At 40.7% G+C, this 26,215-nt stretch overlaps 1 protein-coding gene across 1 annotated transcript in view; it reads left to right on the plus strand.

Moving 5' to 3' along the window:
• vap (RAS p21 protein activator vap) overlaps positions 1 to 26,215 on the plus strand; it is a 186,945-nt gene that overhangs the window by 19,967 nt on the left and 140,763 nt on the right. The window contains exon 2 of the mRNA XM_070098485.1: positions 21,966 to 22,106. Within this exon, the coding sequence (XP_069954586.1) occupies positions 21,966 to 22,106 (141 nt within the window). The remainder of the gene's footprint in view (positions 1 to 21,965; positions 22,107 to 26,215) is intronic.

A 26,215-nucleotide genomic window follows, 5' to 3' on the forward strand; every position in this document is an offset into this window, starting at 1 on the left:
TGGAAGACTGGAGGAGGAGGAGAGAGTGGATTGTTTATAGTTTGGAACGGGAATCCCCTTCCAGCAACACCTCAGGTACCATTTGCTTTTCTGGGGTTGCTTCTTTTCTCTGTTTCTTAATGCCACTAGGACCAGCTTGAGTTTCACTGGAGTCCTGTCTCGCAAAATAACTGTGCAGAGAGCTCTGTTTCTGGCGTCTCTTTAAAACTTCCCTAAAATGGGCCAAGACTCTGTCACTGTACAAGTTGCCGATATGGCTTGCAACATCCTTCTCTGGGTGATGTTTCTCCATAAATCTTTCCATCTTACCCCACATAGTAAAAATCTCCTTAATTTCTGAAGAAGGCACCTTCTTCCATCTCCATCTTCCATGCCTTACCACACTGTGTATACCAGTACGCTTCTTAAATCTCTCAAACCAGCCTTTGCTGGCCTTAAAATCACTCACTTCACCACTATTTGCAGGCAATTTATTTACCAAATCTTCATGCAACTGCCTAGCCTTTTCACAAATAATCGAGGTCATAAGACTGTCTCCTGCTAATTGTTTCTCATTTATCCACACCAATAATAACTTCTCAACCTCTTCCAGTACTGGTGATCTCATTTTTGTCAGCATATTTACCCCCTTTGCAACAACAGCATCCTTGATTTCCTTTCTCATGGCTATGATGGAAGATATGGTTGAATGATTTTTGTTATACATCCTCGCCAGTTCGCCCACACGTACGCCACTATCATATTGTTCAATGATGTTTTTCTTAAATTCAATGGTATTTCTCACCTTCTTTACCAAAGGTTTGGCACTAGGAGCTTTCTTTGGAGCCATGGTAGCTTATTTAGCACTTAAATAACTTGCAAGCACTAAAATAAATGAAATATTATGAAATATTTCACTGGAGCACGTGAGAGGACCGCCGCTAACTGGTAAACAATGGCACACTGGCTGGGAAGGAAGGCTGAGGCGGGTCGAGGCCCGCTTACTTCGTGCATACGCGTCTGGGACGACGGATCGAGATGGGTCGATAAACGAATTTCGGTCAATTTCCGAGTCAATATTTTGTCGAAAAAACCGGTTGATTTCCGAAATGGTCGACTTTCAGGCCGGTCGATTATTGAGGGACCACTGTGTATATATATATATATATATATATATATATATATATATATATATATATATATATATATATATATATATATATATATATATATATATATATGTGTGTATATATATATAATATATATATATATATATATATATATATATATATATATATATATATATATATATATATACAGTGGACCCCCGCATAACGATGGCATCACATAGCGATTATTTCGCATACCGCTTACTTTAATTGCAAAAATTTTGCCTCACATACCGCTTAAAAACCCGCTTACCGATTTTCGTCCGAGACGCGTCCAATGTGCGGCCTGAGCCACGCTCACATGTTCCGCCGGTGGCATTGTTTACCAGCCAGCCTCCGCGGTAACATCCAAGCATACAATCGGAATATTTTGTATTATTACAGTGTTTTCAGTGCTTTTTCTGGAAAATAAGTGACCATGGGCCCCAAGAAAGCTTCTAGTGCCAACCCTACAGCAATAAGGGTGAGAATTACAATAGAGATGAAGAAAAAGATCATTGATAAGTATGAAAGTGGAGTGCATGTCTCCGAGCTGGCCAGGTTGTATAATAAACCCCAATCAACCATCGCTACTATTGGTGGTACAGCTGCTGCTGCTGCTGCACTGTCAGCTGCTGCTGCTGCTGCACTGTCAGCTGCTGCTGCTGCTGTAGCACCGTTGTTGGTGTGGCTTATTGAGAATACCAAGAAACAATTAACCCCAGAGGATTTGCCACCCAGGATAACCCAAAAAAGTCAGTGTCATCGAAGACTGTCTAACTTATTTCCATTGGGGTCCTTAATCTTGTCTCCCAGGATGCAACCCACACAAGTCGACTAACACCCAGGTGAACAGGGAAAAATGCCTGGAACTAGTGCTCATATTGGTGAATTTAAAGCCAGCAAAGGTTGGTTTGAGAGATTTAAGAATCGTAGTGGCATACACAGTGTGATAAGGCCTGTTCTGGAAGAAAATGCCAAACAGGACCTACAGTACTCAGGAGGAAAAGGCACTCCCAGGACACAGTGTCTCATCAGTCATTGCTGCATCTTCAATAAAGGTAAGTGTCATTTATTCTTCATTTAGTAGACTAGTACATGCACAATATATACTGTGCATGTACTACTCTACTATTGTGCATGTATCCTTCTCTTTGTGTGTGGGAAAATGTATATTTCATGTGGTAAAATTTTTTTTTTCATACTTTTGGGTGTCTTGCACGGATTAATTTGATTTCCATTATTTCTTATGGGGAAAATTCATTCACATAGCGATTATTTCGCATAACAATTACCCCTCTTGCACGGATTAAAATCGTTAACCGGGGGTCCACTGTATATATATATATATATATATATATATATATACAGAACATTCACAAAACTACGATACAAAGTAAAACAACATAGGTAACTCAGAGCTACATCTCGAATACTTCGTCCAGCTCCCCAGCGGTGGGCCGCGTGCCCAGAATGCTGCAGGCATTTCCTCTCTGGATCGCAACACTGAGTCTCTGGAAGAGGAAGCTGGTCGCCCTGTGGTCCTTTGTTTCTATGATGAGCTTTTCACCCAGCTCTATTAGGAACTTGAGAGCACACTTGCCCCATGCTCCAAGGGTCTCTGACCCTATTGGGATGAAGTTATAGCAAGGGGGAAGGTCTTCATATTTGTGGATCTTCTGAGTCTCCCTGTGGCTGGCAGCTCCACCCCATTCTACTACAGAGTATGGCAAGTAGGTGTCTGCCAATGTGGCGGCACATGTGTAGTCCCAGGCAATCTGCTTTCCATCCTTCCAAGGTAGCATAGTGGCTCCATCAGGACGCTTTAGACTTCCGTCAGACCTCTTCACTTGGGGTTCCCGTTGAGCTGGGCAACGGGCTGTGGCGAGGCTTCTCTTTATGATATCATTGACCTCCTCATGCCTGGCATACTTCCCTTCTGCTGTGTGACACACGAGACCATGAAGTCCGAATTGATCAGCTGTCGCCCTGCCGCAAATACACCTATGTTCGGTGAGGATGGGGGCGGCTAGGCAAAGAGCAACACCAATCCGAATGGCCTGTGGGTCTAGTCGAGTGCCCAAGGAGGAATTGGGAACAGCAAACAGGAAATCTCCAGAGTGTGGTGCCTTCACTGCCAGGAGATGAGGTTTGTCCTTTCCTGAGGCGTTGGAGAGCATTGTGTTGGCGATTTTTTCCATGATCGGTTTGTCCCAGTGGGACTGTTTGTGTTCTTTGGGAGGAGCTGGTCTACTGGAGGAATCTGTAAGGATGTCCCACCGAATCGCTGCTTCAGTAAACCTGGGGTCTTGAGCTCCTACCATGTCTCTCAAGCATTCGGGAACAATCTTCTTGACTAAAGCACTGGAAGCCAAACATGAAGACAGAAAAGCAGGTAAAGCAACATGCGTTGCTTTGCGCACCCCTATACCTCCCAGTCGTACTGGGAGGGTTGCCTGATCCCATTGCTGATCCTCTAGTGACGGGTTCAGTGCCTTCTTAACCCTTTCAGGGTCCGTCCCGTAGATCTACGGCTTTACATTCAGGGTCCAAACCGTAGATCTACGCCATGAGCTCAGCTCACTCTGATAAACTGTGAGTGGTACATTTGGGCCTAGATATGAGAGAATACATCTATGTGGTATGTGTGCACCACATAAAACAGATCCTGCAGCACACTGTGCATAATGAGAGAAAAAAAATGAAATCATGATTTTTCGATTAAAACAGCAACTTTGCAATGTTTTTTCGTATGTTTTTTATAGTTGTATTTGCGATTTCTTGGTCTCATTTGATAGAATGGAAGACATATTACAGAAATAGAGATGATTTTGATTGGTTTTAGCATTGGAAATGGCTTGAAACTGAGCTCAAAGTAGCGGAAATGTTAAATTTTTGCCGATATTCAAGAGTAAACAAACGACCTCACACGTCTAATACACATCAGCTGGTGGGTCTAATATACATTCACAAATATGGTGATGATATTTATACAATTATTACAGTATTGCATAACAGTAAATCTTCTATTTTTTGGTGTGAATAAAAATTCATTATGTGAATAAAAAATCAAAATGGAATTTATTTGTAAAGCCTCAAAACATAACTAATGAACAGAGGAAATGTTAGTTTAGTGCCAGGAATGCCTACATTGTTCATTCTGGACCCTATTTTGAAATTGGAATATTTTGAACTTTGTGTTAAATTGGCCAAATTAACAATTTCCGATCACTTTATTTTGTAGTTGAAACAGTTGACTTGGCGATTTCTTGTGCTCAATCGATAGAATAGAAGTAATACTAGTGAAATAGCTAAGAATTTGGTTGATTGGAATAATGTAATTGGCCTAAAATGGGAGTCAAAGTCGGCAAAATCGCCGATTCGTAAATATCGCTGACACATCAAAATTCGCGAGAGCATAATTTCGTCAATTTTCCACCAAATTTCGTACTTTTTGTTTTATTACCTTCACAAAAAGATTCTCTACGATTTCATAAGAAAAAATAACAAATTTTTTTTTTGAAATATCTTGGACACTGGTGCGTGACTCCAGATTTGGGCCTTGGACCCTGAAAGGGTTAAGGGTTGACCTCAGGTGTGCGTCATATTCGTCGAGTGTTGGGTTGTCATAAGAGGGTGCGCACCTGAGGAAGTAAGTGAGTCTTGGAATAGTAAGGCACCTTGTGAGGAGATACAGAGCATCATGGGCATCAAGATTGCTTATTCTCTCCTCCATTCTCATCAGGTCATTCAATTTGTCCTTGAGGACTGTGTCGATGGCCTGGTGACCCAGCGGTGCTCCCAAGAGGGTACTGTTGGATGGAGTGGTAGTAGAGACTTCTGGGAGGATTCTTCGCACAGCATTGATTATTTCCTGGTTTGCTGTGATGATTTCACACTTGGAGGGATTGAGGATGAGTCCCAAGTCTTCTCCCTGTGTTTTCACCAGTTGTAGGTCCCCTACCAGGGACTCTTCAGTACCTGCCAGAGTGCCATCATCCAGGTACCAGATATTGAGCTCGCTGCTTAGGCTGGAAGTTAGTTCTCTTACTGCCAAGCAGAAGAGAAGTGGAGCTAGTGGGTCACCCTGCTGAACACCTTCTGATGAGAGAATTTCATGTTCTCCAAACAAAAGAATTGAGGGTTTGCTGTAGCCGGCTGAAATGAAGGGAAAAAGACTGGGGAAGCGATCCCGAACAGCTGGCAAGACGGCATCTCTCTTTACCATATTAAAGGCATTTCTAAAGTCAAGTTTGACTACGGCCTTGTCTTCTGGTAGGTCCCTGATGTAGGCCCTTGCTGCATGAGCTGCAGCTTCACTGCCTTGAGGGACTCCAAAGCCCAGTTGGTGTGGCTGGAGTAAACTGGCAGCTTCTAGGCGAATGTTTCTTACTGCTGATTTGGCAACGAGACGGCGAAGAGTGTTTCCAACCGCAATATATATATATATATAGATATATATATAGATATATATATAGATATATATAGATATATATATAAATATATATATATACAGTGGACCCCCGCATAGCGAACTTAATCCGTGCAAGAGGGCTGGTCGTTATGCGAAATGTTCGCTATGCGAATTAATTTTCCCCATAAGAAATAATGGAAATAAAATTAATCCGTGCAAGACACCCAAAAGTATGAAAAAAAATTTTTTTTACCACAAAAAAATGTTAATTTTAGTACACACAAACTGAAAAAGGCATGCACAATTACATGACAGTTACTTTTATTGAAGATCTGGTGATGATTGATGGGATGGGAGGAGGGGAGAGAGAGTGTTAGTGTTTAGAATGGGAATCCCCTTCCATTAGGACTTGAGGTAGCAAGTCCTTTTCTGGGGTTACTTCCCTTCTTCTTTTAATGCCACTAGGACCAGCTTCAGAGTCACTGGACTTCTTTCGCACAACATATCTGTCCATAGTGGCCTGTACCTCTCGTTCCTTTATGATTTGTCTAAAGTGGTTCACAACAGTGTCATTGTAACAGTCACCAGCACGGCTTGCAATAGCTGTGTGAGGGTGATTTTCATCAAAAAAGGTTTGCACTTCAAGCCATTTTGCACACATTTCCTTAATCTTTGAAGTAGGCAATTCCTTCAATTTCTCTCTCCCCTCCTTTGAACCAGTTTCCCCAGGTCTGGCCTCTTGCTCTTGAAGTTGATCTATCAGCTCATCAGTGGTTAGTTCTTCATTGTCCTCCTCCACCAACTCTTCCACATCCTCCCCACTAACCTCCAACCCCAAGGACTTCCCCAATTCCACAATTGATTCCTCAACTGGTATACTACTCCTCTCAGGGTTAGCCTCAAACCCTTCAAAATCCCTTTTGTCTACACATTCTGGCCACAGTTTCTTCCAAGCAGAGTTCAAGGTTCTCTTAGTCACTCCCTCCCAAGCCTTACCTATAAGGTTTACACAACTGAGGATATTAAAGTGATCCTTCCAAAACTCTTTTAGAGTCAATCCAGTGTCTGTGGTCACTTCAAAGCACTTTTGAAACAGAGCTTTTGTGTACAGTTTCTTGAAGTTGGAAATGACCTGCTGGTCCATGGGCTGCAGGAGAGGAGTGGTATTAGGAGGCAAAAACTTCACCTTAATGAAGCTCATGTCCCCATAAAGTCGCTCTGCCACGTCTGTAGGATGACCAGGGGCATTGTCTAACACCAGGAGGCACTTAAGGTCTAATTTCTTTTCAGTTAGGTAATCTTTCACATTGGGGGCAAATGCATGGTGTAACCAGTTATAGAAAAATTCCCTAGTGACCCATGCCTTACTGTTTGCCCTCCACAGCACACACAAATTATCCTTGAGGACATTCTTTTGCCTGAACGCTCTGGGAGTTTCAGAGTGATACACTAATAAAGGCTTAACTTTGCAATCACCACTAGCATTGGCACACATCAACAAAGTAAGCCTGTCTTTCATAGGCTTATGTCCTGGGAGTGCCTTTTCCTCCTGAGTAATGTAGGTCCTGCTTGGCATTTTCTTCCAGAACAGGCCTGTTTCATCACAATTAAACACTTGTTCAGGTTCCAGTCCTTCAGTTTCTATGTACTCCTTGAATTCATGCACATATTTTTCAGCCGCTTTGTGGTCCGAACTGTCAGCCTCACCATGCTGTATCACACTATGGATGCCACTACGCTTCTTAAATCTCTCAAACCAACCTTTGCTGGCCTTAAATTCACTCACATCATCACTAGTTGCAGGCATTTTTTTAATTAAATCGTCATGCAACTTTCTAGCCTTTTCACATATGATCGCTTGAGAGACGCTATCTCCTGCTAGCTGTTTTTCATTTATCCACACCAATAAGAGTCTCTCAACATCTTCCATCACTTGCGATCTTTGTTTCGAAAACACAGTTAAACCTTTGGCAACAACAGCTTCCTTGATTGCCGTTTTCTTGCCCACAATAGAAGCGATGGTTGATTTTGGTTTCTTGTACAACCTGACCAGGTCGGTGATATGTACTCCACTTTCATACTTATCAATGATCTCTTTCTTAATTTCAATGGGTATTCTTACCCTTTGAGGTGTAGGGTTGGCACTAGAAGCTTTCTTAGGGCCCATGGTCACTTATTTTCCACAAACAGCACCGAAAGCACTGTAATAATACGAAATATTCCGAGTGTATGCTTGAATGTTACCGCGGAGGCTGGCTGGTAAACAATGGGACGGGCGGCACATGTGAGGCTGGCTGAGGGCGCACATTGGACGCGTCTCGGACGAAGGTCGCTGAGCGGGTTTTTGTCCACTATGCGGGGCAAAATTTTAGCGAACAAAGCGTTCGTTATGCGGATTGTTCGCTATGCAAGGCGTTCGCTATGCGGGGGTCCACTGTATATATATATATATATATATATATATACACAGTGGACCCCCGGTTAACGATATTTTTTCACTCCAGAAGTATGTTCAGATGCCAGTACTGACCGAATTTGTTCCCATAAGAAATATTGTGAAGTAGATTAGTCCATTTCAGACCCCCAAACATACACATACAAACGCACTTACATAAATACACTTACATAATTGGTCACATTTGGAGGTAATCGTTATGCGGGGGTCCACTGTATATATTGTGTAAACAAGTTTTGTAAACAATATATTGATAATTATGTTTATGCGCTTCTTGTGTTGTATACAACGAGTATATACACCTACCATCCTACTTACAACCACTCGACTTACGACCGTGTTTTTTATGCCAAATTTCTGGGAAATAAACAACTATTTGTGTTGTACACAGTGTTTATCCTAAACCTTACAGTATAAAATACAATACTAACAACATAAAAAGTAAAGTAAAACATGAAATACCAAAATAAAACAATAAAATAAAGTCATTACAAAAATGTTTTGTTGATATTCAGTAGTAAAGTTCGACTTACGACCATTTTGACTTACGACCGGTTCCTCGGAACCGAACTTGGTCGTAAGTCGGATGGTAGGTGTATATGTATATTGCACCTTACTTTGGTCTCACAGGCCACATAAGTTATGTGAAAAAATAAAATTCTGAAAAAAAAAACAAGAAACCTACCAATTCCAGTAAACCAAAGTTTACCAGGTGAGCAGCAGTCGCCAGTGTTGTCATATGCGGCTCATTTTCTGCCAAATTTACTCCTCTCCATCATGGTAAGTACTCATCGCAAAACCATTTTTTGGGGCTTAAAACAATCAGAAAATTAATCTTAATATTTTCATAAGACTTCCAGCAGGCATGCGTGAGCGTGTTTGATAGGAGTGAATGGAGACAAATGGTTTTTAATACTTGACGTGCTGTTGGAGTGTGAGCAAAGTAACATTTATGAAGGGATTCAGGGAAACCGGCAGGCTGGACTTGAGTTCTGGAGATGGGAAGTACAGTGCCTGCACTCTGAAGGAGGGGTGTTAATGTTGCAGTTTAAAAACTGTAGTGTAAAGCACCCTTCTGGCAAGACAGTGATGGAGTGAATGATGGTGAAAGTTTTTCTTTTTCGGGCCACCCTGCCTTGGTGGGAATCGGCCGGTGTGATAATAAAAAAAAAAAAAATATTTTCATAAGAAAAAATATTTTTTTTTTTTGTTTTTGAATATTCTTCAACACCAGGAGACACTTCTGGATTTGGGGTTGTGACAGTCAGAGGGTTAATTAAGCTTCATGGATGACCAAAGCCATCTTTATTAAATCATTCAGGCATTATTTTATTTACTGCTATCAACATGTACCTCTCATGTAAAGTGTCTGAAAATTATAAGTTGGAATTTTAATTGAGAAAACATATTCTAAAATAAATTTCAGTGTCCTAATTTATTATTTGAGAGTCCTACAAAAATTCAACATTTCAGTCATGACAAAGAAAAGGGAAAATGAAGAGTTTTACTATGGTCTGCATTTTGTCAAGAATATAAAGTCTACTTTGATAGAGACAGAAATGTCAAAGGCAGGTGGGGATATAGTTTTGGAGTGGTTGTTGCTTTTATTTAATAAATGTATGAAAGAGGGTAAGGTACCAAGGGATTGGCAGAGAGCATATCTGGAGTATACCTGGAGAGGGTTTCAGGGGTCAGCACTCCTGTGGCCCAGTCTGCATTGTTCCTTTGTATAATGGCAAAGGGGATAAAAGAGAGTATAAAAATTATTGGGGAATAAGCCTGTTGATTATACCTGGTAATGTGTATGGTAGAGCTATCATTGAAAGACTTAAGAATAAAACAGAGATCAGGGAGGCTTTATGGAGGGTAAGGGAGTGTGGAGACCAAGCGCTTACAATGAAACATATAGGTGAACAGTATTTAGATAAGGGTAAAGAGGTTTTTGTGGCATTTATGGATTTGGAAAAATGCATATGATAGGATGGATAGGGGAGGGGGGGGAAATGCAGCAGATGTTGCAAATGTATGGAATAGGAAGTAGGTTACTGAAAGCAGGGAAGAGTTTTTATAAAGATAGTGAGGCTCAGGTTAGAGTATGTAGGAGAGGGGGAGATTATTTCCCAGTAAAGGTAGGCCTTAGACGGATGTGCAATGTCACAATGGTTATTCAATATATTTATAGATGGGGTTGTAAGAGAAGTAAATGATAAGGTGTTGGCAAGAGGTATGGGGTTAAAAGATAAAGAACCTAACATAAATTGGGAGTTGTCACAGATGCTTTTTCCTGGTGACACTGTAATTTTGGGAGATTTTGAAGAGAAATTTCAGAGTCTGGTGGGCGAGTTTGGAAGGGTATGTAAAAGAAGGAAATTAAAAGTGAATATAGGAGAGAGTAAGGTTATGAGGATAAAAAGATTAGGTGATGGTTGATTGGATATCAGATTGGAGGGAGGGAGTATGGAGGGAGTGAATGTATTCAGATATTTGGGAGTGGACTTGTCAGCAGATAGGTCTGTGAAAGATGAGGTGAATCATAGAATTGATGAGGGAAAAAAGGTGATTGGTACTCTGAGGAATCTATGAAGACAAAGAACGTATCCATGGAAGCAAAGAGGGAAATGTATGAGAATATAGTTATACCAATACTCTTATATAGGTGTGATGCATGGGTGGTGAATATTTCAACAAGGAGAAGGCTGGAGGCAGTGAAGATGTGTCTGAGGGCAATGTGTGGTGTGAATATAATGCAATGAATCCGTAGCTTGGAAATTTAGGAGGAGGTGCAGGGTTAGTAAAAGTATTATCCACAGGGATGAGGAGGGGTTGTTGAGGTCGTTCGGATATTTAGAGACAATGGAACAATATAGAATGATTTGCAGAGTGTATAAATTTGTAGTGGAGGGAAGGCAGGGTAAGAGTCGGCCTAGGAAAGGTTGGAGGGAGGGGGTAAATGAAGTTTTGTGTGCAAAGGGCTTGGACTTCAAGCAGGCATGTGTGAGCATGTTAGATAGGAGCAAATGGAGACAAATGGTTTTTATGACTTGACATGCTGTTGGAGTGTGAGCAAGGTAACATTTATGAAGGGATTCATGGAAACCGGCAGGCCAGACTTGAGTCCTGGAGGTGGAAAGTACAGTGCCTGCTCTCTGAACAAGGGGTGTTGATAAGTTGCAGTTTTATAACTCAAGTATAGGCATGCCTCTGGCAAGACAGTGATGGAAAGAATGATGATTAAAGTGTTTCTTCTTTTTTGGGTCACCGTTCTTCAGCAGGTAACAGCAGATAATAAAAGAGAAAGGTTTTCATCAGTTTCAGAATGAACATGGCCTAAAATAGGCCTAAAGTTTACACTTTGATAAGTTTTCTGACAAAGGATAGGGGCCTGATATGCTTCAATTATTGGGACAGCCTAAACCATGAACAATCAGTTTTGGTTACAGTAGACTGTCATTTAGCATGGTAGTTACGTTCCTGAAAATGCCATGTTAGGTAAAATCGTGTTAGATGAACTGAAGAACTTGTGTGAAAAATAGGGTTATGTTCCAGAGAGCTCCCAAAAAGCCAAACTTTTTTTTTTTTTTCATGAAATAGACATTTCCCTACAAAGATAAAAATGAGACATACACAATAACATAAATAAATGGTAAAATGACATTTACCTTTATTGAAGAGTATTAATGAGTGATGAGACACTGTTTTTCTTGAATAATCTGGGATTTTCAGAGTGATACATGAGTAAAGGCTTTACTTTGCAATTCCCACTAGCATTACAACAAAACAAGAAAGTTAGCCTGTCTTTCATAGGCTTGTGTCCTGGGAGTGCCTTTTTCTTCTGAGTAATGTAGGTCCTGTTTGGCATTTGCTTCCAGAACAGGCCTGTTTCATCACAATTGAACACTTGTTGGGGTTGGAATTTTTCAACTTCACCATGCCTTATCACACTGTGTATGCCACTACAATTCTTAAATCTCTCATACCAACCTTTGCTGGCCTTGAATTCACCAATATGATCACTAGTTCCAGGCATTTTTTCCTGTTCACCTGGGTGTTAGTCGACTGTTGTGGGTCGCATCCTGGGGGACAAGATTAAAGACCCCAATGGAAATAAGTTAGACAGTCCTCGATGACTCGCTGACTTTCTTGGGTTATCCTGGGTGGCTAACCCTCTGGGGTTAATTGTTTCTCGTTAAGTCACACCAACAGCAGTCTCTCCACATCTTCGAGTAGTACAGCTGACGGTGGTGCAGCAGCAACTGACCATGGTACGATAGTATTTCGATAGTATTTCTCACCCTTTTTACCACAGGGTTGGTACTAGAAGCTTTCTTTGGGCCTATGGTGGCTTATTTAGCAGTTACAGGCACTATAAACAATGGAATAATACAAAATGTATCGAATGTATGCATGAAACTGGCCACCCTGGCTTGTAAACAATGATGGCAGGGCAGCTGAGGCGCTCAGGCTGGACAGACAGGTTCAGGACAAGTCACGTTGGGCAAGTTTTTTATCATTAGCCAGGCCAAAATTTTTACACTCAAACGCTTCGTTGGGTGGATTTAACGTTATGCGATGCGTTCGTTAGCCGAGGGTCCACTGTAATAGTATTTCTTACCTTAAATTATGGGTGCTGGTGTTTGTGAATGATTGTGAAGAGAGTGGAGAGTTATGTTGTGGTCCTACTGGGCTGAGGTGGATGGTAGAGGTTCTGGTACTGAAGTTCATGGTTGTACTGGAGTGTCTAACTTAAAATCTTTCAGTCAGTCAATTCATTCAGTCAGTCAAGTCACTCAGTAAGTCAGTCAAGTCACTCAGTACACAAATAACCTGCACATAGAAGAGAGGAGCTTACAATGACATTTCGGTCCGACTTGGACCATTGGTCCAAGTTGGACCGAAACATCATCGTAAGCTCCTCTCGTCTATGTGCGGGTTATTTGTGTATTGTTCCAGTCACGGTATTGTGCCTTTTTTTTGTTATTTAAGTCACTCAGTAAGTCAGTCAAGTCATTCAGAAAGTCTGTGAAGTCATTCAGTCAGTCAAGTCACTCAGTAAGTTAGTCAAGTCATTCAGTAAGTCAGTCAAGTCACTTAGTAAGTCTGTCAAGTCACTCAGTAAGTCATTCAGTCAGTCAGTCAAGTCACTCAGTAAGTCATTCAGTCAGTTAAGCCATTCAGTAAGTCAATCAAGTCACTCAGTAAGTCAATCAAGTCTCTCAGTAAGTCAGTCAAGTCATTGTTATTGCTGTTCTTGCTGCTGAACAGCGGTTTAGTGCCGATGAAGGTAGCGTAGGTAGCAATGATTCGGCCGTGGACTAGTTTGGCTTTAATTGAGTAGGAGTGAGTACACAACGGGCAGTGTGAGGGAGTGACCGCAAGCCAGTCCGTGGAGGGGGAGCACTTGAGTCTTTCAAGACGGTCGGCCTAGGAGTGAGAGCGGCTGGGCTGAGCCTCCCACTGACCTGGGTGAGCCTACAGAGGGCAGCACCTAAATGCCGCGAAATATGAACTAGTCAGAGCAGACGGCTAGGCTGTGTGTTCTGACAGTACAGGCTGTCTACATCATTCAGAAAGTCAGTGAAGTCATTCAGTCAGTCAAGTCACTCAGTAAGTCAGTCAAGTCATTCAGTAAGTCAGTCAAGTCATTCAGTAAGTCAGTCAAGTCATTCAGTAAGTCAGTCAAGTCACTTAGTAAGTCAGTCAAGTCACTTAGTAAGTCAATCAAGTCTCTCAGTAAGTCAGTCAAGTCATTCAGAAAGTCAGTGAAGTCATTCAGTCATTCAAGTCACTCAGTAAGTCAGTCAATCAGTAAGTCAGTCAAATCATTCAGTAAATCAGTCAAGTCACTCAGTAAGTCAGTCAAGTCATTCAGTAAGTCAGTCAAGTCACTTAGTAAGTCCGTCAAGTCACTCAGTAAGTCATTCAGTAAGTCAGTCAAGTCACTCAGTAAGTCAGTCAGTTCAGTCATTCAGTAAATTAGTTATTCAGTAAGTCAGTCAGTCACACAAACTAATGTTTACCTCTTTTTCTGTGTACAAAGTAACACTTCATTATGGCTACAGGTTATCTCTTGTCTAATAACTTTGTTTCTTTGTTAATTCTAAGACTAAAGTGCTTATACCTCTTCATGCCACTTTCAGCAACACTAGTATGGCTACTGGGTGTCATGATTACTTGGAAGATACAAGATATAGTATTTAACCCTTCGACTGTCGCAACCCCCAATCCTGAGGTGTCTCCTGGTGTCGCAAAATTTAAAAAAAAAAAAAAAATCTTATGAAATGATTGAGAATCTTTTCCCGATTGTAATGACACCAAAAAAACGAAATTTGATGGAAAACTTATGGAATTACGCTCTCGCGAAGTTAGCGACCTCGGCGCTGTTTACAAATCGGCTATTTCGCCCACTTTGAGCCCTATTTTCGGCTAATTCCATTGTTCCAGTCGACCAAACTCATAGCTATTTCTTTAGAATTCCATTTTTTCTATCGATTGAGTATAAAAAACTACCCATTTACCGATTTCAACTACCTAATAATGTGGTCAGAAATTTGCAATTTGGCCAATTTCACGAAACCTAAAAAATATGACAATTTCAAAATAAGGTCCAGAATGAACAATGCAGACATTCCTGGCTCTAAAATAAAAATTTTTGTTCATCAGTCATGTCTCCAGGCCCCTCTGATATTACTCTTGCTTTCTATTTTGAATTTTTATTCAAACAAAAAATTGAAGACTTACTATTATGCAGACTACTGCAATACTGTAATAATTGTATAAATAACATCAACCCATTCATGACTGCATATTAGAATGGCTAGTTGGACATTTATTGGACAATGGCATCATTTGTTTACTTTTGAACATTGGCAAAAATCAAACATTTCCCCTACTTTGAGCTCCATTTCTAGGTTCTTTTTATAGTAAAATCAATCAAAATCACCTCTATTTCTATAATATGTTTTCCATTCTATCAAATGAGACCAAGAAAACGAGAATACAACCATAAATACTATACGAAAATAGAACACAAAGTCAGCATTTTAATTAAAAAAAACGGTTGGAGTTTTTTTTTCCCATTATGCACTGCGTGCTCCAGGATTTTTTTTATATGGTGCACACTGACCACACAGACCCATTCTCTCACATGTGGGCCTACCAGCTTTCTCCTGCTTGATTTGAAGCCGCTAGAATTTATGAGTGTATATATACGTCAAACACGGTACCTCGTAAGACATATATATACGACCGCGACAGTCAAAGGGTTAAAATATCATAATACAATTCACAAACACAGCTGCCTTGTAGCAGAGAAAGACTGGACTGGACACACATGAATTATGAACGCTCAGATGGTGCGGTGGTGTCGAGGAGTGGTAGGGGATTGCAGGAGGGCTCCCTGGTTGCTCCACAACAAGGCAGCCACTTGAGCAAAAGAATTTTTTTCCCTTCCCACAAACTGAACCATGTTAAATTAATTATACGACTTGTTACATAAAATTGTGCCACCATTCTTCAGTCATGCAATACCCAAATCCTGCCAAATAAACTCGTGCTAAATGACGGTCTACTGTATATTCTGTATTATGTTTTAACCCTTTCAGGGCCGAGAGACAGTCTCCTAAACTTGTTCTCAGGGTCGAAAATTTTTCGGAAAAAAAATTATTTTTTCTTGTGAAAAGTTAGAGAATCTTTTCCCAATCATAATGACACCAAAAGTATGAAATTTGATGGAAAACTTACAGAATTATTCTCTCGCAAAGTTAGCGGTCTCGATGTTTATGCATCGGTGATTTCGCCCACTTTGAGCCCTATTTTCAGCCAATTCCATTGTGCTAGTTGACAGAAATCATAACTATTTTGCTAGAACTCCATTTTTTCTATCGGATGAGTACAAGAAACTACCCATTTACCGATTTCAACCATCCAATAAAGTGGTCAGAAATTAGCAATTTTGCCAATTTCACACAAATTTCAAAAGATGCCAATTTCCAAATAGGATCCAGAATAAACAAGACAGACATTCCTGGCACTAATCAATCAATCAATCAAGTTTGTTCTCTATAAGGATTACAATGCGGGGTTTACAGATTTTGAATATTGTGTGGTTTACATGTTTTAAAATACTAATTACTGAGAGGGCCACTAGGACACCTAGCATGGCTAGGCATTTCGGGCAGACTTAGATTAATTCTAAACTTTAAATTATTACAGATTATGGTACTAAGGCTAAGTGACTACATTATAGTTTGTGAATTTAGCAATGTGAATGCTTTTGTTTTGGCACAATACATAGTGTCGATATTGGAATATCATAGGCAAACTTATGACTAGTTAGGATTCATTATTTTAAGATTAAGATTCGTATTTCAGCGTTTATAGTCAATGGGTGAGTGAGTGTAAGTGTGAACCACCAGGTGGTTTACAAGTAATTAGTTGATGGGGTGTATCAGGGAGATAAGATGTTTTCTGTTTACTGTTATGCAGACTACTGCATTAGTGTAGAAATGATATAATTAATATCAGTGCACTTGTGAAAGAATATTACTCTCGCCAGTTGATGTGTATTTGATGCGTGGCATGATTTGTTTACTTTTGAACTTTGGCGAAAATTTAGCATATCTGCTACTTGAGCTCAATTTCAAGGTAGTTTTCATTGTGAAACCAATCAAAATTGTGTCAATTTCTGTAATATGTCTTCCACTCTATAAAATTATACCAGGAAAACTAGAATACAACCATAAATACCATACGAAAATACAGTGCAAAGTTGCTGTTTAAAACCAAAAACACGATCAAAGTGTTTTTTTTTCTCATTACGCACTGTGTGCTGCAGGATTTTTTTTTATACTGTGCACACTGACCACATAGACCCATTCTTTCATATGTAGGCCTACCAGCTTTCTCTTGCTAGATTTGAAGGCGCTAGAATTTAGTCGTATAAGTATGTCAATAACCCTGGTGCGTAAGCCGTACTAGTACATCGGAAACCCTGAAAGGGTTAAAGTTGGAATTTCTTTAATTTTTGTGTAAAATTGGCCAACTCGACTTCTGTCCTGTTTATAGTTCTGTTACGTGAATGGACAATTTCTCGTATTCCTGTGATAGAACAGAAGACAGACTAGTGAAATAGCCGGGAATTATATTGGTTTGAGTGTAAAATTTACCAGTCTTTACCTGTCTAGTCTTAAGTAGTCTGTAAGTATTAGGATTAGTCTGTCCAAAATGCCCTTGCATGTTAGTGGCTTTCTTTGTACCTAACAATATGTACATCTTTCTTCTTTCTTTCAAAACACCGGCTGTATCCCACCGAGGCGGGGTGGCCCAAAACTAAAAACGAAAGCTTCTCCTTTTACATTTAGTAATATATACAAGAGAAGGGGTTACTAGCCCCTTGCTTCTGGCATTTTAGTCGCCTCTTACGACATGCATGGCTTACGGAGGAAGAATTCTGTTCCACTTCCCCATGGAGCAATACGTACATATAAAATGTAAGCACACATTGTAACCTTTGCAAAAAAATAAATTTTGTCTTTGTCTTTTTCTTTTTTTAAAATAAACTTCAAAGTGAGTGAAATCAGAGTTGTGTAAAGTGCTCATTGACCTACTTTGCGCCTGTGTAATTTTATAAATTTTCTGTAAAATTTCACATTTTTGGTGTCATTACCTTTGGAAAAGGATTCTTTACCAAATCATGGTACAGGTTGGGTTTAAACACCTATCAGGGGAGTCCTAAAAGTCACAGGCCAGTGTGTTAACCACTGGGACAGCTGGCTCTAATAACATTCATCATTATTTATCGTTTTATTAGATAAAATTATTCTTCTTTCAACAAACCGACCATATCACACAGAAGCAGGGTGACCTAAAATGAAAAACTAAAGTTTTTCTTATTAAATTTAGTACAGTGGTACTTCAGGATACGAACAGCTCAAAACTTGAACAATTATGTAAGTGTATTTATGTAAGTCTTTTGTACGTGTATTATCGGGGGTCTGAAATGCATTAATCTAATTTACATTATTCCTTATGGGAACAAATTCGTTTGGCATTGGCACTCGAACAGCCTTCTGGAACGAATTATGTTCATATCCAGAGGTTTTTTTTTTTTTTATTAGCGCACTGGCCAATTCCCACCAAGGCAGGGTGGCCCGAAAAAGAAAAACTTTCACTATCACTCACTCCATCACTGTCTTGCCAGAAGGGTGCTTTACACTACAGTTTTTAAACTGCAACATTAACACCCCTCCTTTAGAGTGCAGGCACTGTACTTCCCATCTCCAGGACTCAAGTCTGGCCTGCCGGTTTCCCTGAATCCCTTCATAAATGTTACTTAGCTCACACTCCAACAGCACATCAAGTATTAAAAACCATTTGTCTCCATTCACTCCTATCAAACAGGCTCACGCATGCCTGCTGGAAGTCCAAGCCCCTCGCACACAAAACCTTTTTTACCCCCTCCCTCCAGCCTTTCCTAGGCCGACCCCTACCCCGCCTTCCTTTCACTACAGACTGATACACTCTTGAAGTCATTCTGTTTCGCTCCATTCTCTCTACATGTCTGAACCACCTCAACAACCCTTCCTCAGCCCTCTGGACGACAGTTTTGGCAATCCCGCACCTCCTCCTAACTTCCGAACTACGAATTCTCTGCATTATATTCACACCACACATTGCCCTCAGACATGACATCTCCACTGCCTCCAGCCTTCTCCTCGCTGCAACATTCATCACCCATGCTTCACACCCATATAAGAGCGTTGGTAAAACTATACTCTCATACATTCCCCTCTTTGTCTCCAAGGACAAAGTTCTTTGTCTCCAAGGACAAAGTTCTTTGTCTCCACAGACTCCTAAGTGCACTGCTCACCCTTTTTCCCTCATCAATTCTATGATTCACCTCATCTTTCATAGACCCATCCGCTGACACGTCCACTCCCAAATATCTGAATACATTCACCTCCTCCATACTCTCTCCCTCCAATCTGATATCCAATCTTTCATCACCTAATCTTTTTGTTATCCTCATAACCTTACTCTTTCCTGTAATCACTTTTAATTTTCTTCTTTTACATACCCTACCAAATTCATCCACCAACCTCTGCAACTTCTCTTCAGAATCTCCCAAGAGCACAGTGTTATCAGCAAAGAGCAACTGTGACAACTCCCACTTTATGTGTGATTCTTTATCTTTTAACTCTACGCCTCTTGCCAAGACCCTCGCATTTACTTCTCTTACAACCCCATCTATAAATATATTAAACAACCACGGTGACATCACACATCCTTGTCTAAGGCCTACTTTTACTGGGAAATAATCTCCCTCTTTCCTACATACTCTAACTTGAGCCTCATTATCCTCGTAAAAACTCGTCGCCGCTTTCAGTAACCTACCTCTTATACCATATAACTGCAACAGCTGCCACATATCCCCCCTATCCACCCTGTCATTCGCCTTTTCCAAATCCATAAACGCCACAAAAACCTCTTTAGCCTTATCTAAATACTGTTCACTTATATGTTTCACTGTAAACACCTGGTCCACACATCCCCTACCTTTCCTAAAGCCTCCTTGTTCATCTGCTATCCTATTCTCCGTCTTACTCTTAATTCTTTCAATAATAACTCTACCATTCACTTTACCAGGTATACTCAACAGACTTATCCCCCTAAAATTTTTGCACTCTTTTGTCCCCTTTGCCTTTATACAAAGGAACTATGCATGCTCTCTGCCAATCCCTAGGTACCTTACCCTCTTCCATACACCTATTAAACAATAGCACCAACCACTCCAAAACTATATCCCAACCTACTTTTAACATTTCTATCTTTATCCCATCAATCCCAGCTGCCTTACCCCATTTCATTTTACCTACTTCCTCATGAACTTCCCCCACACTCACAACTGGCTCTTCCTCACTCCTACAAGATGTTATTCCTCCTTGCCCTATACATGAAATCACAGCTTCCCTATCTTCATCAACATTTAACAATTCCTCAAAATATTCCCTCCATCTTCCCAATACATCTAACTCTCCATTTAATAACTCTCCTCTCCTATTTTTAACTGACAAATCCATTTGTTCTCTAGGCTTCCTTAACTTGTTAATCTCACTCCAAAACTTTTTCTTATTTTCAACAAAATTTGTTGATAACATCTCACCCACTCTCTCATTTGCTCTCTTTTTACATTGCTTCACCACTCTCTTAACCTCTCTCTTTTTCTCCATATACTCTTCCCTCCTTGCATCACTTCTACTTTGTAAAAACTTCTCATATGCTAACTTTTTCTCCCTTACTACTCTCTTTACATCATCATTCCACCAATCACTCCTCTTCCCTTCCACACCCACTTTCCAGTAACCACAAACTTCTGCTGAACTCTCTAACACTACATTTTTAAACCTACCCCATACCTCTTCGACCCCATTGCCTATGCTCTCATTAGCCCATCTATCCTCCAGTAGCTGTTTATATCTTACCCTAACTGCCTCCTCTTTTAGTTTATAAACCTTCACCTCTCTCTTCCCTGATGCTTCTATTCTCCTTGTATCCCATCTACCTTTTACTCTCAGTGTAGCTACAACTAAAAAGTGATCTGATATATCTGTGGCCCCTCTATAAACATGTACATCCTGAAGTCTACTCAACAGTCTTTTATCTACCAATACATAATCCAACAAACTACTGTCATTTCGCCCTACATCATGTCTTGTATACTTATTTATCCTCTTTTTTCTTAAAATATGTATTACCTATAACTAAACCTCTTTCTATACAAAGTTCAATCAAAGGGCTCCCATTATCATTTACACCTGGCACCCCAAACTTACCTACCACACCCTCTCTAAAAGTTTCTCCTACTTTAGCATTCAGGTCCCCTACCACAATTACTCTCTCACTTGGTTCAAGGGTTCCTATACATTCACTTAACATCTCCCAAAATCTCTCTCTCTCCTCTATATTCCTCTCTTCTCCAAGTGCATACTCGCTTATTATGACTCACTTTTCGCATCCAACCTTTACTTTAATCCACATAATCCTTGAATTTACACATTCTTATTCTCTTTTCTCCTTCCATAACTGATCCTTCAACATTATTGCTACCCCTTCCTTAGCTCTAACTCTCTCAGATACTCCAGATTTAATCCCATTTATTTCCCCCACCGAAACTCGCCTACCTACCATCATGTAAAACAGGAGAAGGGATTACTAGCCCTTTGCTCCGGGCATTTTAGTTGCCTCTCATGACACGCATGGCTTATGGAAGGAGAATTCTCTTCCACTTCCCCATGGAGATAAGAGGAAATAAGAATGAGAACCATTAACGAAATAGAAGAAAACCCAGATGAGTGTATAAATATATATGCATATACATGACTGTGTAGTGTGATATAAGTGTAAGTAGAAATTGCATTATATAACTGTTATCCCGCGTGTTTATGAGACAGAAAGAAGACACCAGCACTCCTAACATCATGTAAAACAATTTCAGGCTTCTATTTCACAGTTATTGGGCATAATAGTTGTACCTCCATGGGTGGTTGCTGTCTACCAGCCTACTACCACAGAACAGTAGTACCTCCCTGGGTGGTTGCTGTCTACCAGCCTACTACCACAGAACAGTAGTACCTCCCTGGGTGGTTGCTGTCTACCATCCTACTACCACAGAACAGTAGTCCCTCCCTGGGTGGTTGCTGTCTACCAGCCTACTTCCATAGGGTGGTAGTACCTCCCTGGGTTGTTGCTGTCTACCAACCAACTACCACAGGACAGTAGCACCTCCCTGGGTGGTTGCTGTCTACCAACCTACTACCACAGGATGGTAGTACCTCCCTGGGTTGTTTTAATTTGTCTGAATATAATTGGATTTAGAGTTCTGCTGTTTCTTATTCTCCTAGTATTTCCACATTTTCCTTTTGTGTGTAATTATTTGTGGTAGTAAAAACTAATGAGCAGTTTTATTTACCAGGTAAAAGTTTGTCGAACGAGACCAAAACCGGGACCAGATCCAGTGTGGGATGAAGAGTTTATATTAGACGACATTCCTCCTGATGTAATAATGTTCACCATTACTGTATATAACCATGGCAAGAGAAGTAAAGATTCTGAGGTGGGTACTACTTTATTTACACTCAACACTGTAGATGTTAACAAGTGTAGTACAGAAACAAAACTCATGATACATGTTTAGTGCTCCAGCATACAACCAGCTGCAACACACAGTACAGTAGGGCCCCGCTTTACGGCATTTCACTTTACAGTGTTCCGCTAATACAGTCATTTCAAATTATGACCTAAACTCTCTATACGGCTCCCCCCACCTAACTTTCTAATACGGTCACTGTGCCCCATCCTGTTTGTTTACATTATCCGTGAGCTCCATAAGCACCACATCTCTTCATTGTGTCTGGAAACTCCAAAATTTCAAGTGTTTTTAAAAGTTATTTCATATTTTATATTCTTTCTTTTCTTTCTTTCAACATACCACCCGTATCCCACCAAGGTGGGGTGGCCCAAAAGGAAAAGCGAAAGTTTCTCCTTTCAAATTTAGTAATATATACAGGAGTAGGGGTTACTAACCCCTTGCTCCCGGCATTTTAGTCGCCTCTTATGACATGCATGGCTTACGGAGGAAGAATTCTGTTCCACTTCCCCAAAGAGATAAGAGAAAATAAACAAGAACAAGAACTAGAAAGAAAATAGGAGAAAACCCAGAGGGGTATGTATATACATGTATATGCTTGTACATGTATGTGTAGTGTGACCTAAGTGTAAGTAGAAGTAGCACGATGTACCTGAAATCTTGCATGTTTATGAGACAGAAAAAAGACACCAGCAATCCTACCATCATGTAAAACAATTACAGGCTTCTGTTTTACACTCACTTGGCAGGACGGTAGTACCTCCCTGGGCGGTTGCTGTCTACCAGCCTACTACCTAGATATTTTATATATACTCTGATAATTACACCTACCATCCAACTTACAACCTGCTCGACATACGTCCACTCGACTTACGACCGTGCATCTGGCAGGTGGGCTGGGGCGGCTAATGCACACCGCTGTACAATATTTGACAGTACTCGCGGTGGCAATGCGTCATGCAGGTAGCATCAGTTTGAGTAACCCTGCCCTATCACCAGCATCATACTGTATTAAGTGTACTAACTGGACAGTAAATTTCACCATGGCCCCTAAGATGAAGTCTGAATCTTGCACTGGAGATTGTGGCAAGAAAGGCTCTTAGTCTCCAACTCTCTATTTGTTTTCACTGTTGCACATAAACCTGTCTGTATCTGTCTGCCTGTATATCTGTGTCTCTCTGTATCTGTGTGTGTCTATCTGTCTGTCTTTCTGTCTACCTGTGTGTCTGTCTTTCTGTCTACCTATGTGTCTGTCTTTATGTCTACCTGTGTGCCTGTCTTTATGTCTACCTGTGTCTGTCTACCTGTGTGTCTTTCTGTCTACCTGTGTGTCTGTCTTTCTGTCTACCTGTGTATGTCTTTCTGGCTACCTGTGTGTTTTTCTGTCTACCTGTGTCTGTCTTTCTGTCTGCTTGCCTGTCTCAGAGCCACTCATTAACCCCTTCAGGGTCCAAGGCCAAAATCTGAAGTGGTGCTCCAGTGTCCAAGAAATTTTGAAAAAAAAAAAAAATTATTTTTTCTTACAGAATTAAAGAGCATATTTTTGTGAAGGTAATAAGACAAAAAAAAATTCTGATCAGTACTTACCGAGATACAGTGCCAAGAAGTTTGTCAAAAATGATGTGGTGGCGGCAACATCGACGAATTCCACATACGCGCATTACATTATTTAGCGTTTTTTTAAGTTTTTTCTTTTCTTTTCCAATTTTTTTCTATTCCTACTAACATTTGGGGCCTGAGAGACCAATACTGTATATAATTGATATATATAAACTCACTGTATTGAACACAATAACCGCACTGAAGTTATTATCATATTATTGTTTACCACTGTTGTTTATTACAATAAACATGCACAAATATTGTATAATACTAATGTTCTATCATATATTTACATATTTACAATCACTGGACATGGTTTTAGAACTGCTGGAGCTTGTGGAACTCCTTGAAACAAGGCACCATGCACAGAGGCACCTTACTTTCCTCACACATAAACTGAGTGTCTTTGCGTCTTTGTTGCCGTCGTTTTGTTTGTGCACAGACGATGCATCTCTTCTGAGCAAATTTCTTCTGAGTTGAAGGAAGTTGTATTATGAAATGATCACGTTCCCTCTTCAAACGCTTGGGTATATCCTGAGGAATTCGAGGACCGTGTTGTATAGCAGGTGTTCTTACCTGGTACTTCATTATGAGTTGTCTGACAACAGACAAACAAAATTCACCATACGGTGGTCTGTTGCCAGTCTTTATTTGGTACATATTATATGCATTGAGCATTGAAATGTCCATGAGATGGAAGAAAAGTTTCATGTACCACTTGTAACTCTTACGAATACAGTCAACAAAACCAATGTGCATGTCACATTTGTCAACCAAGCGCATGTTTTGTGTATAATCAATCACTGTCACTGGTTTTCGAATATGTTCATTAGTCACTCGATCAACTTTGCCACTGTCTTGCATTTCATTACGGTGATTGGTTGTCAACAATGTGACATCTCGTTTGTCATGCCACCGTAATGCCATGATGTCATTGGCAGTAAACACCTGCACGTCATCACCACGAGCACCTGCGTTGAGCCTGGGCATGTGTTTACGATTAGAACGCACTGTGCCACACACATCTGTCTTGTTCACTCGCATGAAATCACTGAGTAATGGGCTTGTGTACCAGTTATTGGTATATAATGTATGCCCCTTACCAAGATAAGGTGCCATCATGTTTCTCACTACGTCACCTGAGATACCCAATAACATCTTGGTATCTTTCAATGTTTTACTACCCGTGTATACAACAATATCCAACACCAGGCCACTTTCACAATCACAAAGTACAAACAGTTTTATACCAAAGCGTTTCCTCTTGCTCGGTATATACTGCTTGAATGACAGTCTACCTTTGAACAAAATCAAAGACTCGTCAATTACAAGATTCTTGAATGGATAAAAGTATATGCTGAACTTTTGTTTGAGATACATGAAAACATTTCTAATCTTGTATAACCTGTCACTTCTGTCAGGCCTGGTTTTGTCAGAGAAGTGCAACATACGTAACAGTAAGATAAACCTGTTCACTGGTATTATTTCACTGAAGACCGGGGTAGAAATTAGCCGATCTGTGGACCAGTATGCTTTTATATTATGCTTATAGACGTGAGGCATAAGCATTATTGTTGCAAAAAGCAAATACATTTCTGCAACAGTCGTCTCTTTCCACCTGTGTAGTCTTGACTGTGGTGATAAGATCGTATTTGCCGTGGTGTACTCAAAATACTTATTACTTTCCCTGGCAATAATTTCCATCAATGGCTGGTCAAAGAATAATTCAAAGAATTCCAGTTCATTGGCTGTGGTTCCAAGGGGACAAGTAGGTAGAATTCCACTTTGAGAGTCATCAAAGTGGTGAGGCTTGGGAACAAAATTGGGATTTTGCTGCCAATCCCACATATGGTTTTCTGGTGGATACTGGACATCATTGGCTGGTTGTGCGGGTGGTTGTGGTTGTGGTGGGCTGGTGGCTGGCGCTCCGCTTTGTCCTTGAACTGACGAGTCAGCAGCGTGGGTCCCAGCATGGCCTGGTGAGTCACGCATGGCGGTGCCACTACCATCACCACTAACACCATCCACTGATGCCTGTGGTCTATCCATGCCAAGTGTAGCCACATCATCCTCACTATCACTACCTAAAACTGGTGTTGGGCCACGGGATGTACTCCGGGATGTACTCCGTCCCCTGGGCACAGCATAGGGTACACTACCCGAGCGCATGCGGCGGCGAACATACCGACGCTTCACTGGTGAATATGATTCCTCACTATCACTACTCGAATGATCGTCGAGCGCAATAAAATCACAGTCCACGTCACTGTCATCATCATTACTGAAGTCAGAGGCCTGGCCACGCGAAAATATTAGTTTTCTCTTGCGATGAGGAACAACCGACCGTGAGTCACGAGTGCCCACACCAGAGGTAGAAGGTTGAGGATCGTCAGGGTTTTCTGCACTATTATCGATATCCTGGTCATTCTTTTCGGTCACTAACTGATCAAAGCCGTAGAATTCGTCTTCATTTC

The sequence above is a fragment of the Cherax quadricarinatus genome, chromosome 62, assembly GCF_038502225.1.
Source record: "Cherax quadricarinatus isolate ZL_2023a chromosome 62, ASM3850222v1, whole genome shotgun sequence".
Lineage (NCBI taxonomy): Eukaryota > Metazoa > Arthropoda > Malacostraca > Decapoda > Parastacidae > Cherax > Cherax quadricarinatus.